General features: G+C 33.3%; 2 protein-coding genes, 4 non-coding genes and 1 pseudogene across 52 annotated transcripts in view; 4 read left to right on the top strand and 3 right to left on the bottom strand.

Annotated features, from left to right (window-relative positions):
* Window positions 1-3,057: 3,057 nt before the first annotated feature.
* On the bottom strand, window positions 3,058-5,756 carry LOC106379486 (WUSCHEL-related homeobox 9). Of its 2 annotated transcripts, none has more exons than XM_022700842.2 (4): window positions 5,176-5,756; window positions 4,246-5,076; window positions 3,758-3,942; window positions 3,058-3,311 (listed from the first exon to the last, which is right to left on the bottom strand). In XM_022700842.2, the coding sequence occupies exons 1-4, from the start codon at window positions 5,300-5,302 to the stop codon at window positions 3,306-3,308; spliced, it is 1,149 nt and encodes a 382-aa protein (XP_022556563.1). In that variant the 5' UTR covers window positions 5,303-5,756; the 3' UTR covers window positions 3,058-3,305. The 2 variants fall into 2 exon arrangements, with proteins under 2 accessions (XP_022556563.1, XP_013674880.1); XM_013819426.3 differs by having other exon boundaries at window positions 3,758-3,939; window positions 5,176-5,743.
* Window positions 5,757-11,934: 6,178 nt separating this feature from the next.
* Window positions 11,935-19,451, bottom strand: part of LOC106378157 — a 13,238-nt pseudogene continuing 5,721 nt past the window's right edge.
* The window catches only part of LOC106381386 (nudix hydrolase 22, chloroplastic-like), a 13,837-nt gene continuing 8,486 nt past the window's right edge, over window positions 14,101-19,451 (bottom strand). For 24 of the 46 annotated variants that reach the window (XM_048753583.1, XM_048753586.1, XM_048753575.1 and 21 more), the window contains 7 exons: window positions 18,735-18,817; window positions 18,288-18,332; window positions 17,586-17,738; window positions 16,047-16,096; window positions 15,205-15,324; window positions 14,561-14,681; window positions 14,101-14,375 (listed from right to left, as the gene is read on the bottom strand). The gene's annotated coding sequence lies outside the window, so the exon portion shown is untranslated. Of the gene's footprint in view, window positions 14,426-14,560; window positions 14,682-14,791; window positions 14,899-15,204; window positions 15,325-16,046; window positions 16,097-17,585; window positions 17,739-18,287; window positions 18,859-19,451 lie in introns of all 46 variants that reach the window. The other 22 variants (XM_048753599.1, XM_048753603.1, XM_048753605.1 and 19 more) reach the window with 12 other exon arrangements.
* On the top strand, window positions 16,354-16,425 carry TRNAP-UGG. Its single transcript has one exon. It is a non-coding gene; the product is annotated as a tRNA-Pro (tRNA).
* TRNAP-CGG lies at window positions 17,342-17,413 on the top strand. The gene has a single exon. It is a non-coding gene; the product is annotated as a tRNA-Pro (tRNA).
* Window positions 18,164-18,235, top strand: TRNAP-AGG. Its single transcript has one exon. It is a non-coding gene; the product is annotated as a tRNA-Pro (tRNA).
* TRNAP-UGG lies at window positions 18,924-18,995 on the top strand. Its single transcript has one exon. It is a non-coding gene; the product is annotated as a tRNA-Pro (tRNA).

The raw sequence follows: 19,451 nt of genomic DNA, 5'->3' as shown, positions 1-19,451 counted from the left end.
GGTGAATAGGGCAAAACCAATTTTCAAAAAAAAAAAGAAGTTAGTTTTGTGTTTGACTTTAAGTTATAGGTCAATTCTGCAAAAAGCCCAAAATAATATGTCTAACTAAAGTAATATAATATTATTAATATAAATTATGCACACAAATTATAAATTAATTTAAAATTAAAAATAAATAGCAATCAATTAATATAATATATTTATTTTATAAATATTTATATACGTGCATGAGCACGGAAAAATCACCTAGTACTATAATTAGAAAGATCAATCAGTTTAAATGAATATGAACCGACACTTATTACTGCGTAGTTTTTCTTTTCAAACTATCACTGCTAGTTTAAGATAGGATATGCATTGTTAAGACTTCAATTTAATTTTCTAAAAAACGCTTATTTTATAAAAGGATAATGTAGAACAAAAATAAATTATCCTCTATACTTACGAAGCTACAAGATACTACAACATGAGATAGTTGTAGATTCATGAATACTAGCTATTGTCAGCATTTGGAGCATCTCTCTTGCTTTTCAAGAGATCAAAATCATTGTAGAGTTTAACTTCCTGGGCTATAGAGAAAATAATAGTAATAAACAAAAATGAGAGAGAGGAGAGAGTGAACATGGAGTAAGTAAGTGAGTGAGTGTCATATGAATGTGATTCGTGATGAGAGAACGAGTTAAGATACTGTTGTGTCAGTTTTGGAGGCAAGAGAAAGTTTGTCCCACTTGTTGGTGAATCCACAGTCCCTATGGTCAACACTCTTAACCTACTTTTCGTTGTCTGTTTCTTAGCTTTCTATTTTTCTCTTTCTTGTCACTTCGTAGATTTCTATTTGAATTCTTCAATGACAATTAATATCATGACGACTTCAAACTTGCGATCGTAATTTTCTTCTTTGATTTGGAAAAAGCCCTATCGTTCCTTTTGAAATACAACAACATAGATTTGGTTTCGTTACGATATTATTATGATTCTATATACAAAGTCCCCCCCCCCCACCCCCACCCCCCAATGTTTATGAAAAATCTCCCCCCAATGTGACTATACATAGTTGTCTTTTTGTAGTTTTTCTTGAACTTCAACTATTCATAGTTAAGTGTCTAGTTTTGGCAATTAGGAGAAACATTTGCGCACGGCAACATAAACAGTGACAACAATTTAGACTTATGGAATACTAGATGCGCCAAATGTAATGATATCATATTCTTTAAATTCATAAATTTGTATTATCAAAATCCTAGCAGTATGTCGAGACAAACAAACCAACAAGTAGAAATGCGGGAGAATTACATGAATAAATAGACTTCCCTAATATTTTGTGTAATGTTTATTATTAGTTACATACTGAATTTGATATTTACGAAATTATGAATTTGATATTTACGAAATTATTGGAGGTTTAGTAGTAGTATAAAAAGTTGATTTCTTTGTATCCACTTTTCTGAATATGAAGTATGATTTTAAATCAGTTTTTATAAAGATTAATTTTTAGAATAGAGAGAAAGATTACAGACTGAAAACCCAAAAATCGTTTTTCCCAAAAGAATACGGTATTTGACTTTTTAAGATGTACAATGTTTTTTTCTTGGTCTAAATGTTAAAAGTACTATGTTTTCGTTATCATACAAATGTAAAATGTTGCATTGTTGTAAATTACAAATTGCAATTGTGTGGTACGGCACAGCTATGATGAAGTTATTTTTAATAGTATACATAACGTGGTGACAAATTGAATGTATGCGAGGACATCGTTTAGGTTTCTATAGTAAGAAATTGGGTAAAAATTAAATGTTGTTTTGTATACACGACTGGAACTGGAAATGAAGACAAGTAATATTTGGTCAAAAAAAAAAGAAAAAGAAGACAAGTAATATTAGCATGGGTAAAGATAACGTCAAAGCGACAAGATGAAGGAAACAGTCAAACAGTAGAAAGTAAGACAGTAGGACCATGTTTTTATTGAGAAACATTTGTGTGATTTGATATTACATTTTTATTATGCACGTTTTGACATCTGATTTGATATAACAAAGCCCCTACCTAGCTAGACCTCATTGAATTCAAATCTAATGATTTACTAATTTTAATTCTCTTTATTTACCTCAAAATCTCAAATAGATGTAGGTATTCGTATAGTCCATAGCAATGCAGTAGATTAACATTACAATCATAAATACATAGTTAAAGTTAAAAGCAAAGGATCATATCAACTGACTGCCAAAAACTCTGTTCCTGACTTCGATATTTTACGTATACCTTTGCAGCAAAATGTTGAGATCATATCTTATGTTTGAACGTCTTTAGTTTTTGATGAAAATCTAAAAACAGTTGTACTATTTTAATTTATCATTAATTCATATGCACACCTAATATTTTTGTATTTTAGTTTGAACATATATAAACCTACCTAAATGAGTCTTTAGTATTAGGCCCACTAAAATTTGAAACAATCAAGTAATTAAGTTAAGCATATGACCTCAAACCTAATTGAGTTAAAAATGGTACTTAATTACAAGCCTACAAGGGGATATAATACATGCGAACAAAATAGATAAGAAAATGTTAAATATAAACTGAACTACAAGCATAATAGGTTAGCTATAATAATTCCAAAAATATTTAGATGATTTTTTTTTTCCTTTTAATATATATATATATATATATATATATAATGTTATTTCACTATGTAGTTATGAAACTATATATAACTGAAAGTCTGAAACAATTTGTCAAACTTCAGAAAAATTAATCAACTATTGAACTCAAATTTTCAACATTTTACGTTAAATAAAAGTAACTCTATTACTATTATATGGTTAATAGTAATAGTAATATAAATGTAACGTTTTCAGTCCCCCGGATTAAAGTGAAGTATCACCTCACGTGAACTGAAGTCAAAGTCCCACACTTCCCGCAAGTAAACCGTACATCACAGTCTAAACACTAACATAACGCATGACCTAATTTAGTTTCACATTGGGTGATGTGAAGCTTCTATATTACTCATCCCCATATTTAGCCAACTGTTTAACAATTCCCCGTACATATAAGAGATTCAGATGAAGAAACAAAAGCATTATTATAGATTTACGAAACTACAGAGAAACGCACACAACAATATATTGGTCAACAATTTAACGAGAGAATTTCGCAAATGTTGTCCGAAACTCATACGTCACAACGTCACAACAAGCCACTGAAACCAATATCTTATAAAATATAACATTTAAGCTACGTAGGATAGATAGTGAAAGAAAGAGACATGTCTCAGTTTCATCTTCAAACACTAATCTCCCACACGACTAGATCTGCAAAAGCAAAAAGAGACCTCGAAATTAATTAATTACACAAGTATATATTGTAAATACACACATGCATGCACATCCTTCAAAATATGTTACTACTCGAATTTATACTACAAATTACAAAAGTCAAAAAACACGAAGGCCAAAAAAGAAAAGAAACCCCAATGAATGCTCTAAGGAAGAGCAAGGTGTGTGTGTAATTAAATTAGATTGAGTCAATATTTTTGACCAAATTAAGCCAAACAACATGTCTCTCGCATGCATTTATCCATTTTAGATCCCAATGAAGAAATAAAATACTATAGAAATATTATAAACGAAGATTATATAGCCATTAAACAATGATTTATTAGTATACTTTAACATACAATGGTATCTACCTAGCCATTGAAGTGAATGTAATGTATAAATATTAATTAAATGAAAACAAAGAGGCTAGGAAACAAAACCAGATAGTAGGAGGCTCCATGTTGAAGAGGATGAATAGCGACGCCATATTCATCAGTGACAATGGGCTGACCCGCGGAATTAATAAGAACAACCTCTTCCCCGAATGCATCTCGTACATTAAACTGTCCCGGGCTCACTTCAAACTCCATTTCATTGATGAACACCCTTATCCTCGCACCCGCTGCTTTCATTTTAGCCATGGTTATTCCATTATTTCATGTTAGTATCAAGACTACATGTTAACAATATTATCTATATAGAAAACCTCAAACAAAAATGAAAAAGGAAAGAGACTGTATACAAATAAACAATTATTTTACATTACTAGTTTAACAACTTAAGATGAACGTATTTTAAAAGATTTTTGCTGATCAGTGTGTTCCTTCCATTGTTGACACACAATTAATGTATTTATACTGTTGAGTAGAAAATAAAGAATACTAAGTGATGACTCTCTCTCAAAAGGGAAATAACTTTTTGTATATACCTTGAACTTGAAGCTGGTCCAAAGTTGATGGGACGATAGCAAGAGGATTTGAAGTTGTAGTAGTACTAGCAGTGGGAGGAACATGAAGCATGATGTTATTGTTGTTGTTGTTGTAAGAACTGATTTGATCACTAGTAGCAGCGTAACAAATCTGAGGCTGTTGCAACATCTTCATCCTCATTTCTTCATCTTCTTTCTCACTCAATTGTTGATGGTTATGAATTCCATAACCCACACTACTGTTCATGATCTCGCTCAGGAGGATTCCGGTACATGGCCCCACCGTTGGAGGAGCCGGTTTAGGTTGCTCGACCATGTCACCGGGGAAAAACCCTAATTGAGATGAGACGGGGATACCTTCAAACCCTCCGTCGGTGGAAGCCGGGAAAAGAAAGGAAGCTTCCGGTGGAAACACCCCCATCATTTGACTACCACCACCCAAAGAGAGATTAGTGTTGTTGTTGTTCTTCTTGTTCTTGGTTTTGGGTAGTTTGGTGGATTTGGAGGATGAGGAGGAGGAAGAAGATGAAGAGGAAGCTGAGGAAAGAGGCTGAGGCTGTGGTTGTGGTTGTGGTGGAGGGAGGGAGTGTTTGGAGTGGTTATGGAGGAGGCGGAGTTTGTGTTTGCTACGGGACTTGCGGTTTTGGAACCAATAGAAAACGTTAGCGTCACCGACTTGGCCGTACTCTTGAAGCTGAGCCCTAATCCTTCTGATCTCCTCTCTCGGTGGATTCACCAGCCCTGAGTTAAAGATTGCTTCAAGTATCCGAATCTGCTCTGGCTTTGGATTCCATCTTGGTTTTGGCTCTGGACTCCTTTCCACCTCACACCCTTTAACAAAAATCACATATCATCAGATTAGAAATCTCCAAAAAGATATAAAAAATTTTGGGGTTTAAATTTCTAAGTATATATTAAAAGCAGAAGAACCTGTGAAGGGAGAGGAGCGGTGGGAAGCAGGAGAAGGCAAGAGAGGAGAGTTCATGTCGTGTTGCCATTGATGTTGATGAGGTTTGGACTTGAACATGCTTGGCCAGTGTCTATTCGAGGAAGCCATAACTAATTTAACTTGATCCAAAGAAGACAGATATATATGTGTATGCTTATGATGATGATTGATGTTGATGATGATGTGATGTGTCAAGAGAGAGGAGGAGAAGAGGCAGGGAACAGAATGGCTAATGGGAAGAAAATAAAATTGTGAATAGGGCAAAAGGGTTACGAGTCTTACGACCTCTTTCTCTCCCTCTTATAGTCCCTCTTCACCTACCCAACCTCTATACTTTAGGTTCTATCTCTTCTACATTATTTTTTGACCATAAAAACTCTCTTTTACATTATTTAATTTTGTCTCACACATATCTCTCTGTAAGTCACTCCTCTCTCCCTATGTGCGTATGTATATGTATTTTGTCTATTTCATCTGTACATGCTTAGAAAATAAAAAAGCTCAATTTAAAAAATCACTATTCTTGTTTTGGGATGCAAAAGAATTAGCGAAGTATGCTTAAATCCCACAAACAGAAAATGTTATAAAAGACAATAGAAAGACACACTGATTTAGTTTTCGGTTTATTAGTAACTACAACAGTCAAAAGGTATTATCTAATGGCATTAATTAAGAATTAAAGTTAGCAAGTATAGACTATACAGGGTATTTGATCAATTTTAGATTCCCAAGAGCACTATGACATTTTAGAATTGGATCCACTTTTTCTTGCTACGGTTTGAAATACTTTATAGTAGCTACCATGTAAGAACTAAGGTTTGTTTTAGGTGTTATATCTACTTCCCGTAGTTGTATTTAGTGACCAGTGCCAAAATTTATATATCTGCAATATAAACTCAAAATGTTTTTCAAATTGCCTAGAAAAAAATTATAGTAAAAAAAGAAGAAGTCAAAATGCATAGGGAACATTTAATTTGTTTTAGGGGTTAGTTCCATCAGATTAGTGTTTAAGTTAAGTACGTTAAAATGTGCTAGTCGGCGATTATTCTATTTCTAACGTTAAATCACTGATGGATTGACCAACACTTCAATAGCAACTAAAAGACAATTGGTATGGAAGAAAAATTGGAAAATCATTTATGTCTCAACAGTCATTTGATTAGTGTCTCATGAACGTTAGCCACATATGTTTCTGGATGAGAGCTTACAATTTTATGTTGACGTTTTTAGACGTTTTAATACATTCATATTATATTTTGAGAAAATTCAAATTAATCAACCATTATCTCAGCAAATTTAACGACTGGTAAATTCTAGCTTAGTGGTAACTTTTGGAGGCAAAATACCTATAAATCTCTAGAATAAAAACGGGACATAACACAAACACACACACACACACACATATCTCATATATATATACATAATTAGTGAATTAATTTTTAAAACATACTACTGTATTGAGACTAGAACAGTAAGAAATATTAAAGAAACTGCAAAGTGATCATAAATGCAACCCCATGCCTTTTCCTTATAGCTCGTGCATTGAAACCTAAACTGCTTCTGTAGTTCAAACGTACGAACTCAACTTTCTTCAGAAATTGATTCAACAGACTCTTCGAAAGTGATCCATGTTTGGTTCTGAACTAGGATTTTGCCCCTTTTTATTATTTTCTCTTCTGACATATAAACATTAAATGGACCCAGACAGATGGATGATAATTTTACATATTTTCCCACATTTTATTTTATCGTAAAAATATTTATAGGGTGTTTTCATATCATTTTGTGCTTTTAATATATAATTCATGTGTGGGGGAGTTGATTTCTGGGCTTTCAGGCTGTGCGGAAGACGATTCTCTCGGTCTTCGGCCTTAATTAAACTCGGATGGAGGGAGCAAATGGTTTGTTTGGATGGTGGAATTGTCATGATAATCGATGACCCAAACATGATTTTAGATGTTTTGTGATATAATACTGCAGAAAAAATCAAGTATTAATGGAAAAATAAATAATTTTGAGAGGTCAAGATGGGTGGTGGTATAACTGCAAAGAAATTAAGGTTGTTTATTTGGATTGGCTCGAGGGTCTTTGTTGATGATCGTTCCCATTAATAATTGTTCAATATTGTTATTTTGAAATATTAAGATTCTTTTTGTTTGCATTTATTTCAAAGATAAACGAACGAACTAGTATATTATAAATAACCGTATGAAGTGAAGACAATGTGTTTAGACAATGTTAATTTATAACTCCTGAAAATGAATAAAATTAGCAACTTAATTGCATTGACCATGACACATTTCGAAAAACTTTAACCATGTCATGTTACAATTTGTTGCATTGGTCGCCATTTTCTGATTCTTTACAATCCTGAAATATGATGCATGTGTCGCGGTTTGACATGGTTAACATGTGAAGCCTTATAAGCTAATATTGCTTGTACTCTTATTTTTCGGATATATGTGAAACTGAAGTGGTGAGCATAATCTCGTGAATTGTCATAAATCTGCAGTCTATGTGACATGGCCATCCGCAAAAAAAAAAAAAAAAAAAAAAATTCAAATTGAACAATTCTCTGTTTTTTCTTTGCATGTTTGATTTGCTATCTTAGACAAAATAACATCATTATTCATTAGGTTATCACAATCTGCATGTTAAAAGATGGCCATCAGACAATGCTTGGATTATGTTCTTGATCATCAATTGATCTTGGTGCAAGTTAACCAAAGTGTGGAAACCGGTTAATAGAGGAGAAAACCCAAAACACGCGTGTTGATCACGTGAGTATATGTCATTTTTCCTCCCGTAACTCTTAAACAATATTTTGGCTAAGAAGTTATAGATTGAAAAAGAAACCTAAGGTGTGACATTGTAGATCATAAGCTCGAGTTTGAATTAAGTGTTCTAGTGAATCACGGGTACATATCAGCTATGGTGAAGATAGCTGCTTTGTACATCGAGGAGCGTGATGTGAACACTACTAGGTGAACACCGTATGAAAAACTCGTCTTGTGTTATTCTTTTTCTTTCATGCTTTAAATATGTTCTTGTTGATTGATCGAGTTAAGGTAGATTCTAAGAAGTTTGGAATGCTGATTTACCAATTGGTTAATTATTATAAACGTCTACGTGATAAATTTTGGGAGTATCTAGGTTTTGTAATACTGCATATGTTATATCCGTTTATAGGATAATACTTTTTTTAAAGCTCCCTTTTCAAAGAAAAAAATAATTAAATTACCTATTGGTTTGGGTTCTTTAATTTTCTTATACAGTACAAGGGAGTCTCTCACTCTCTGAATTCTTCTTACGTTGTGGAACATTTATACATTAATAACATTATAGCAACAACTTTTTTATGTAAATAATTCTTAAAAATATTATTGGCGTCATGGAGTAACCCTAGATTTCAGTGGGATGTCTAAACAGCAATAAATATGACATGTGTTTGATATATTGGGACCACTACAAAAGAATGAAAACCTTTATAAGCTCAACAAAGTACATTCATTTTTTGGATAAATAATTGTATTTTCTTTGTAACCAAAAAAATTTAGACCTCCCCTTGCATTGATAAGTTATTATAGGTTCCACTTACAGATGTACAAACTCGTTTATGTTTTTGCTTTTTGTCATTCATATATATATACATAAATTGTAAGATTTGTTTCAAATTCAAATATTTAAATAGTAACTTTATTAATTTTTAATGTCAAACATATATGTCCTTGACTCATATTTTTTTGTTTTTGTTTTTGATTAAATCCTTGACTCATACATTTATGTTGTACATGTTAGAAGCAATTATTGTGGGGGAGTGGTGGATGAAGAGTGATCCATACTGAATAGTACTGAGATTTTTTTCTTTCAAAAAAATCTAATTTTGTTTTCATCCTCCTTGATTCAATCTTTTGCTTTCTCTTTCCCTACAATTTGTCCCTAACCAAAATGTCAAAAAATGACGCGACATTTAAAATTTGCTTAAAATTTGGATGTGAGAGCAAATGACATGTATATACAACCAATTGTCCCTAACCCAAATTTCAATAAATTAAACGATCACTCCAATGATTTATACTCTCTCCGTAGATACATGTTTATTTTCGATGTATATTTTCAATGTATATTTTATCAACTAATGATAATTTGTTATAAACTTCAAAAAATAATTGCATTTACTGAATTTTTATTGATTTTAAGCTATTAAATTTAGATAATCATAAAATTATACATTTATAACTAAAAATTAATATGTTTTATTTATATTTGTGAAAAAATTAAACATGGATCATTTTATCACCTTGACTGGTATTTCCCAACATGTAAATTCTGCTTTATAAAAAATCTTCATGTTTTAAATTGGATTATGTAAAATCGTATATAATTTTATATGCTAACATAATAACCTTTAAGAATTACACATATATCTATATCTTGACAACCAAAACCAATAGGAAAGAATTATTTTATTGAACTGACTCCAATACTTGATATATGTACACATGATATGAATATACGCATTTCTTTTAAGTATATACACACTTCTTTAGCCTATCATTTTATATTATATGTTGCGAGTTATGCATTAAATGAAATGTACATAGAGAGGGAGCACCAGAAATGGGTTATAGAAAAGAGGTTGTGAACTTGTAAGCTAAAATTGCGCTCATCTTTTGCAGTCTCACTAAATGCTCACATTAGTAAATACACCAACATGCCTTCTCTTCAATGCCCTAATATCCCATCACATGCAATTTCCCTACTTTTCATTTTTATTTTTGTTATATGTAATCCTTATCTTTGTTTGTTATCATCAGTTGTGCAGTTCCATATATTTGTATTATTTTGTGTTTACTTAACTAATGTGTGACTTCTTTACATTTGCTACATCTATAAATTCTCACATCTCGACTTGTGGAAAATAAAGACAGAAACTTTGAGTATTATTCTTGTCATTTTCAGGAAAGTTTCAAATTAAAAGTTAGTTCACTTCTTTTGGGTAATCCTGGAATTGTTTGGAACCTTATACAAATCATTATAGTAATTAGTATTTTTAAATCATCAATATAAATATTTCAAACCGCCAAAATAAATCTAAATATGATACTTTTATTAGTTTAAGTATCTTAAAAATTACAATTCTTAAAAGCAAGCTAGCACTAATACAAAAAAAAAATTACAGCAAAAGTTTAAGAATTAAAATTATTTATTTCGATTTCTTTGTGTTTAAAAGTTTTTACCTTATAAAATTGTGTCGTAGGCCAGCTCTGATTGTATACGGTTAACCTTATAACTAATCCACACTATCGAGTAATCTAGATTCTAAACAGTGTGTGGCACGGTTGCAATAAAGAATAATTTGATGGACGACTGAGAAAAGTAAAAATCCAGTTGTTCTCGAGCCTTTGAACACATAGGATTGGATGACACAATCATATCCGTTATTTATACTGTATCTCGCTCTAGCTTTCAATTTCATTTTGCAAACGTACTTCAAACTCAAAAACAAACAAGTAAATTTTAGAATCACCAACCACTTGCGCTAAAATATGGTACTTCATGATCACAATAACTATTCTTCTTCTCTATCTAAATAGTTCAAGATTTATCTTTCTTGACATCAAATGGTCTTTCAACCATGCAAAAAAGGCTAACTTGATGTATTTGTATCCATGTTAAGTCTTATAAACTTTTTTTCTGGAGATAATTATATTGCCGTGAAAAGTTTTACTCTTCAAATATTCACTTTATTAGAGATATTTTTTTTTTCAAAAAAAAATCTTCCATCGCAAATACATTATATTGCATATTGCATGTGGTAACCATCTGAATCGACAAGAGTTCTGATGATATATTTTATATCTAAATCATCAATATAAACAAACTTAAGACTACTAATATAAAATAAGATGAGAAGGAGAAGAATGTTTTATATCTTTGTCTCGTTGATTTTGGCTACAAACTGTTTATATGTAATAAACAAATCATTGAAAACCATGCATATACTCTTAAAAATTAGACAAACGATCGAGAAAGGGCAGATTTGTCAACTAATCCCATTGGGAATATGTTAAACGTATTTCAAAAGCCTAAGAATCAGTGAACACTTACCTCACACGTGTATAATGAACGTTAGAACAACCATTCTTGTGTGATGAATTAATTTCAAATCAATTTTCTAAGTACGAAAGATAAGTATTCGAGAAACATCCTTCTTAAAGGAATGAGAGTACACCAAAGAAAATATGAATGTCTAACAACATTCTCTCAAGTCTATTTGTAAGAGAATTGTCAAATGGCATAGTTATTATCAAAAGTCTATACTATTAAATTAACTAAACTAGTAAAGAAACCCTATAATGTTTGAAGTATATACATTTTCTAATACTAGTTTGGGACCTTAAAAAAAATTATTAAACATTTTTTACTAAATTTAAATTTTTTTGATTAAATAAAACATACTCTCTCCGTTTCAAAATAGATAATATTTTAGGAAGTTTTTGATGTTTCAAAATAGATGATGTATTCATATACCAATATACTTTTTAACTTTATCAAAAACTGTGTAACCAATATGATATTTTGTAGTTTGTTTCGTGAATGGTTGAATAACTTTTAATTTATATTTCTTAATAGTTGTGCACAATCCTAAAACTTCATGTATTTTGAAACACAGGGAATATTAAAAGATAATATTTTAAACATAGATTTTTAAATAAAAACATAAAAACAAAAATTAATAAAATAAACGATAATAATTTGAAAGAAGCATCCGAGCTCAGTTGTTTTCTTCATCACGTCCAAATTTAAGCTATAAATGTTCAACAAAATCAAACCATAAACAGAACTTACAAAGTTTCTGGTGCGACTGGCCACATGAACCACCAAGTTGGTCATATTACCAATAATATAAGCTAACAGTCCAAGATTGAAGATCATGTAGAAGAGAATGAAGGCCCTCTCACTTGCATTATTACCATGTATATCACCATAACCCGTTGTTGAGAAGGTGGTTATGGACCAATACATCGCTGTGATGTATAATAGTATTATCTTTGGTGTCTCTTTTAACTTGCAGGAGAATAGTTTGTGCAACTCTTGACACCACCCGTCCCACCAGAATGAGCTCTGTGATGCTTATGATCAACTTTTAGGTTCAGACCTGTGCTTCCCTACAAGACTCAACCATTTCAGTTCTAAGGAGTCTTTTGGCAGGAACACAATATTTCAAACCAGCAGCAGCAACACAGAAACTCACCTTGTGGTAATCTCCTACGGGAGATGCGTAAATGAGGAACGTGTACTCAGGTGCTGGAGCTACTCCGAGGTTAGCGCCGCTCCCTATTAGCAGAGGTCTTATATACAAAGCTCCTTTACCCGGAGGAGGAACCTTTAAAACCATAACACACTTTAAGAACTTCTAGAGATGAGAGAAAATTATAAATTATAATCAAGAATCTTATGTAACATAGTCCATATACCAATTTCTTGTTGGCAATCACAGTTTGCTTAACTGCTTCGACGAAGAATTCCACAGAAGGTGATGCCATACAAAGCCTTTCTGCACCATCTTGCATGCGGAGAGCGTTTTCGTGAGGTCAGAAAATCAGAATCCTGTCGTCTTCTGTCCTGTAAGCTTTCAGACCTTCAAATAGTCCCTACAAGGTTTCTCTGAAACTCTTATATATACATGTATAAACACTATAGTTCTAAGCTTTTGCTCCCTTATACACTATAAAATATCAAACAACTTTTACAAAATATATGAATCTACAAAACAGTGAGATTTGGCATGGAAAGCAAATAAACGTTTTTGATTTTAAGATCAGAACAAGTTATAAGAGAGAAGAGAACCTGGCCATAGTTGAGAATATAGGAGAACAAGGGCTGATTGAAATGTCACCATAAGGAACAATCTTCCCTTCTCTGAAACTCTCTCCTTGTCTGCACTTCGCCACATACATGCAATCTGTCGGAATCAGAGAGAATCCGAGCTCTTCCCATTTCACATTCGCATACTTGTCATCGCCTTCACTGTTTCAACACGAGACATATCAAAGATTCAGGACATTAGTAATAAAAAGGATTGATTTTTACAATAAAGGTTGACGATTTTGTTATACCTTGTACGAAGAGGTGATGAAGAAGGTTGCACAGATGGAGGCAGACAGAGACAGAAAGAGAAAGCAGCGAAGTGAAGTATAGAGAGAGAGGCTTGGAGTGGTGACTCCAAATTAAGGCACGTTTCTTCTGACTCCAAATTAAGCGACGGTTCTTCTTTTAATTCTCATTTTTTCTTTTCTTTTAATTCTAATTATGGTTAAGAACCCTCTTAAGATACATGGTTAATGGTGCTCTTAGGCCGGGATCCTTGCTTTCTTTTTGTGCCGTCTCAAATTAATATATCACTAAAATCCAGACATGTATGTCGAACGCTGGTAAGTCGTAACACATAGTATAGTCTTAACAGAATATCGACCATCAATGATTGTAGTAAAATAGATACGGACACGATTAATTAACACAAACAATCAATTGACACAAAAAGGATTTGTCACCCTACTATGCTGTTTCTTCTTCTAAATACCATAAATGCTGAAAAGCAACAAAGTGGACAGAGATACACGAGGCAGCTTCCTTACCTCATCAAAGATCTTGACAGCTAAGAGGACAGAGAACTAGTTAGGTTCAGCATAGAACACAAATATGTCAGGCTTGGGTATTTGGTGTACTGGTATGATTCTCGCTTAGGGTGCTAGGGTCCCGAGTTCAATATTCAGAATTCCCCAATTTTCTTTCTATTTTTATTTTTTTTAAATCTCAGGGAATTCAAGGGACCCACAACATCACACCGTCTCAGTAACACAACGTGGAGAGCATATCAGGACTCCTTGGCAAGATCAAGATGACAATCTCATGTTCAATAATTTAGGCATTTTGATAAGGACAAACAAAATTTCAGACATACGACATGTGATACCACTTTCAAGATTGCTTACATGATCAAAGTAACTTACAGAACGACTTGCAAACAATATCATTACCATCAGATTCACTAGCTTATGTTGCTTTAACAGCCAACCAGATAAAAGCAGAGCGTAAGAACTGAATTACATGAAACCGTTTTGTCCCGAGTCGATTCTCCAAAGTCCCCTTGACTTTTACTTTAGCAGCGCTTGTTCTGAATTACATAAGAAATCAGCTTCAGCTTTTTGTCGACGATTTGCTCTTCTTTTTTGAAGTTTGAATCACAGAAAATAAATAAACAAATAACAAACAACAGATGGATTTTCAAATTGTTCATACTGTTCCAAGGATCATAGTTTGTGTTGAGTATTTGAGATTGAAAATATCACTGCCACATACCTTCCCCTTGGTGTCGGATGATTGACAATTTGTACTAAACGAAGCTCTTCTTGAAATAATATTCTATACACATAACATCAGACACCACTCAAAGTATGCTGCCTGATTCTCTAAGAACGAGCTGCATGAAAAAATGTAAGAACGATAATGCTCAAGTAATTAAAGATTTAGCAAATACACAAAAGACAATGTGTGCTCAAACTTCAAGACTTTTTTTCTTCAATGGATTACATCAACAGTAGGGCATTTGGTCTAGTGGTATGATTCTCGCTTTGGGTGCGAGAGGTCCCGAGTTTGATTCTCGGAATGCTCCTCATTGAGTTTTTTAGACAGAGTATCTACGGTATACATGCTAAAATTTTGTTAGTAATAATTCTTACCTATGATTCAATATTTCAAAGATCTATGTCAACTAAACGATTGAGACATTGACCATCCCCTAGAATTTCACCACCAGTAAATTATAAACATCATTGCAACATACTGATACAAGCGTTTGGATATAAGCTGGTTAAGCTGTTTGTTTTTCTAGTATAGATAGAGAGTTTGAAGATCCATTACCAAAACTCGTCAGGGTCTTTGTATTTTCAATACTATCATATACTGAAATATTAGTTCCATATTCTGAACGTAGCAGCACATACCTTTACTTTCAGGTCAGATCATTTAGATTTGCAAACATGCGACCTCTTCTTGAAGAATTCCAACGAGATATACATCTTTACTACTACTACGCAAATGCTGCCAGTTTCTCCAAGAATGAGCTGCAAGAAACAGGAAAAAAAAAAACTATCACCCCCAAGTTGATAAAGTTTAGTGAACACACAAAAGATAAAGGCAACTGAATTCCAGAAACAGTTCCTTCAAATGAACTACATCAACAATTGGGCTTGGTCTAGTGGTATGATTCTCGCTTTGGGTGCGAGAGGTCCCGAGTTCGATTCTCGGAATGCCCCCGTTGACTTTTTTGAACAGTTTATGTTTAGTGTGCTAACAAAAATGTGTTCTGAAAATTCTTTCCTGGTGCCCGATTTTTAAAGACCATATTCATTTCAACAGTTCACTAGTCCCTAGAATATGACAACAGTAAATTACAACCATCACTAAAATACACACAGATCAGATCTAGAACACTTTTTTAAGACTAAAATACTTATCATGGAAAAGTCAACCAAGGGACATTGATTTAGATATGTTTTCTTCTACAGCCTTTTTAACACAATTATACATCATTAGGGCATTTGGTCTAGTGGTATGATTCTCGCTTATGGTGCGAGAGGTCCCGAGAACTCGGAATGCCCCCTTGACTTTTTGAAAGAAGATGGGTCTCTATACGAGCTGATATTTAAGTTAATGTTTCTTCTAACCAAGAATAGGTTAATATAACATCTCACAGATCATAATCAAGAATTGATTAGCATGCATTTCATTTTAAATTTCACAAAAATATAGATTAGAAATGCCATATCTGATAGTGAATACTTACTTTAATGGCGTGTTGATTCATCAAGAATGAAATACTCCAGCAGGAATAGCCTGCAAACTCAAAACAAAGGGACAATATGTATTCATTCTCATTTGGCACTGACTAGAACGCAAGAAAAAAACTTACATTAAACTATTTACAGCAAAACTACATAAGAAAAGAGGAAACTGAATTTGAAGAGCCAGTTGTTTTGACGGAACTGCATAAGTTCTACTGATCAGAGATTCAGAATGTTTCAGATGTCCAAATATCCTAAGGCCCTAGGAAACTTGCATCAAATTTTAGACACCAGCCATTGATAACAACAGGGCATTTGGTCTAGTGGTATGATTCTCGCTTTGGGTGCGAGAGGTCCCGAGTTCGATTCTCGGAATGCCCCCTTTGACTTTTTTAAAATATAATTTCAAACAAAAATGTGATCTGAAAATTCTGTCCTGGTGCCACATTTTTAGAGAGCATATTTAACTCAACAGTTGACCAGTCCCTAGAATATCATATCAGTAAATTATAATGACCACTGCAATATACCTTTGCTTTCAGGTCATATGATTAAGAGATCTAACTAGGTAATATCAGAAAACTCCAATGATGCACCCATAAATTCTTAAGAAGCAAATCCTAAACATTAAAAATCTAAAGGCCATACATTATGCATCACACCTCTAATCTCAGGCGTTAGACACTGCTTACCACTTACTGATTATGTGGTAAAGGTTCCTTAGGGAAACCAAATCTAAATTGTATCCTTATCATCAGATCAACTGGCTTATACTTGGAATTAAAAACCACCTTCCAATAAGAAAATCAACCAAAAATTACTTTTAATCCTATCACCTGCACTAGTGGCTATTCAAAAATTCAGAAACATTATAGAGCACAACTAGGAATTTAGAGAATGAATCTAAAAAGCAGCCTTCCCTTTAACATTTTTAACTAAATTACATCAAGAAACTGAGCATTAGGTCTAGTTACATACTTCTTGCATTATTTATGTTTCCTAAATACCACATGGCCGACTTATATCAGGAAATCTCATAGAAACATATACACTAGGTCAGAACACAAAATATATTGGCAGAGTAAGTCCAATGAACATTATGAACAAAGGATTTCACTTTCCAATGAAAGTGGCCATTCTCAGGACTCTGGTGAAAACGACCACACAGGACAGATCTAGGAACATCTTGTTAATACTGACATATTCATCACGGAAAAAGTCAACTAAGGCAACTAAAACCGACTCTGACTTGATATGTTTTCTTCTATAGTATTTTAAACTTAAATACATAACATCAGGGCATTTGGTCTAGTGGTATGATTCTCGCTTCGGGAGTGAGAGGTCCCGAGTTCAATTCTCGGAATGCCCCCGAAACTTTTTGACATATTTTCTAATAAAAGCAAGCTCAGCATTGTGAGATGAAAAGTGTGTGTATAATTGACTTTGCACACACCACGTTCAAGTAAAAGTCAAATGATCACAACGCATTGTTAAGACTTCCACTATATAGAATTCCAAAGTCAACAAGATCTGGAATGTACCTTTGCTCTTGCATCAATTGAATTAGTACGATTCAGATTTGCTGATCTCCAAATGTCCGATTCAGATTTTTTTTATTCTGTTTTCTTTATGTTACAATTCGGATTTGTTGATTGGCACAAAACATGCTGAAGGACTTCCAAGAATGAGCTGCACTGCACCAAAAAGAAAAGGTCAACAGAGACCACAGCTCTCTTTGAACAAAGGGTAGGCGAATTCACTTTACAGAATTCCCCATGAAGAATTTTTTTTTTCAAAATCGAAGAAAAGTATGAGAAACCATATGTACAACTTTGATGGTTGAGTTTTATTATCAAAGAATGGGATTCTCGGACAGTATACACTTATCAGCAACTAGGATCCCAAAAATCTGAATGTTTCTGATCCAAATTCAAAGGCTATTAGATCTACGCATTTAAAAGATTCTTATGATGCATTGACTTGGATTCTAATAACCAACCAGAAATGATTCTACTCAACCATCTACAAAAGCAAATTTTCAGATAAATCAAATCGAAAGTTCAAAATGGCGTTTCTTAGTCTAAGATATGATCAAACTAATTGAGTTAAAGCAGCACCAGGGCATTTGGTCTAGTGGTATGATTCTCGCTTAGGGTGCGAGAGGTCCCGAGTTCAATTCTCGGAATGCCCCCTTGACTTTTTGAAAAAGTATGTTCGATATACAAGCTTAAAATCAAGCTTACCGTTTATATGTCTTTTAGCCAAGAATTGGTAGTGTTATGATATCTCTACAGATTATAATCAAGAATTGGTTAGCACATATTTCACATTAAAATTCACAGAGTATATTAGAAACAATGCTAATGTGTGCCAGGTTCATCAATAATGAAAATCACATGTTGCAAAGTTCACCAATAAAGTTTACTACAGCAGGGAGTCTGCACAGAAATATTCACTGAAAGCCAAGCAAACTGGCATTTGGTCTAGTGGTATGATTCTCGCTTTGGGTGCGAGAGGTCCCGAGTTCGATTCTCGGAATGCCCCCTTTGACTTTTTGAACAGTTAATGTTTAGTATGCTAATTAAATTTTGTTACTGACAATTCTATCTTCTTGTGCCAGATTTTTTTTTAAGAACATACAGTTTGCCACTCCCTAGACATTTACCATAGGTATAATCACAGCAACATACCTTTGCATTCAGGATACATGAATGAGATATCTAATCATATAATATCAGGCACTCACGACTCCAAAGCGGTATGCTCCCACATTCTCCAAGAAAGAATTGCAGGAAAGAAAATCAAGGACAACGCCTAAGTTAATGCCCAAGTTAATAAGATTACAAAGACCAGTATTTCAAATGCATTCATAAACAATCGGGCATTTGGTCTAGTGGTATGATTCTCGCTTTGGGTGCGAGAGGTCCCGAGTTCGATTCTCGGAATGCCCCCGTTGACTTTTTCAATAGTGTGCATTCTGAATGCAGCAAAGTTTATGTGTTATTGATAATTCTTTCCATGGAGCCATATAATAAAAGATCATGTTCAACTAAACGAATGACCCAGTCCTTCCATTTTCACCATCAGTAAATTACAGTCACTGCGACGTACTGATATTGGATGATTTAAAGGATATATGGCTTTTTACCGAGGTCTTGGGTTTGTCAAGTGGGAATTAGAGGAGTTCCACTATCATAAATCCTCAAGGTATTTTTATTGGGCAATTTTCTCAAATAGATTTTTTTAAGTTTTGTCACAAAAATAGCTTTCAAAAAAAGAAAATGACCAAAATAGCTCATTTTTATTTTGAAAATTTTAATATTTATTTTTTTATTTTTTAAAATTTGAAACCATATCCCCAAAAACCCATCCCTTAATTATAAACCCTAAGTCCAGATTAGGTAGTT

Source organism: Brassica napus, chromosome C4 (assembly GCF_020379485.1).
Source record: "Brassica napus cultivar Da-Ae chromosome C4, Da-Ae, whole genome shotgun sequence".
NCBI lineage: Eukaryota > Viridiplantae > Streptophyta > Magnoliopsida > Brassicales > Brassicaceae > Brassica > Brassica napus.
Note: the sequence above shows the minus strand (reverse complement) of the source record. Positions and strands in the feature narration are given on the sequence as shown.

Bases quoted from the DNA above. Each gene is read 5' to 3' on its own strand.
- LOC106379486 (XM_022700842.2), bottom strand. From the start codon at position 5,302: ATGGCTTCCTCGAATAGACACTGGCCAAGCATGTTCAAGTCCAAACCT. The intron at 5,077-5,175 runs GTTCTTCTGCTT...TTTTTGTTAAAG, and splicing joins CCGCTCCTCTCCCTTCACAG to GGTGTGAGGTGGAAAGGAGT. The intron at 3,943-4,245 runs GTATATACAAAA...CTAAAATGAAAG, and splicing joins GGACCAGCTTCAAGTTCAAG to CAGCGGGTGCGAGGATAAGG.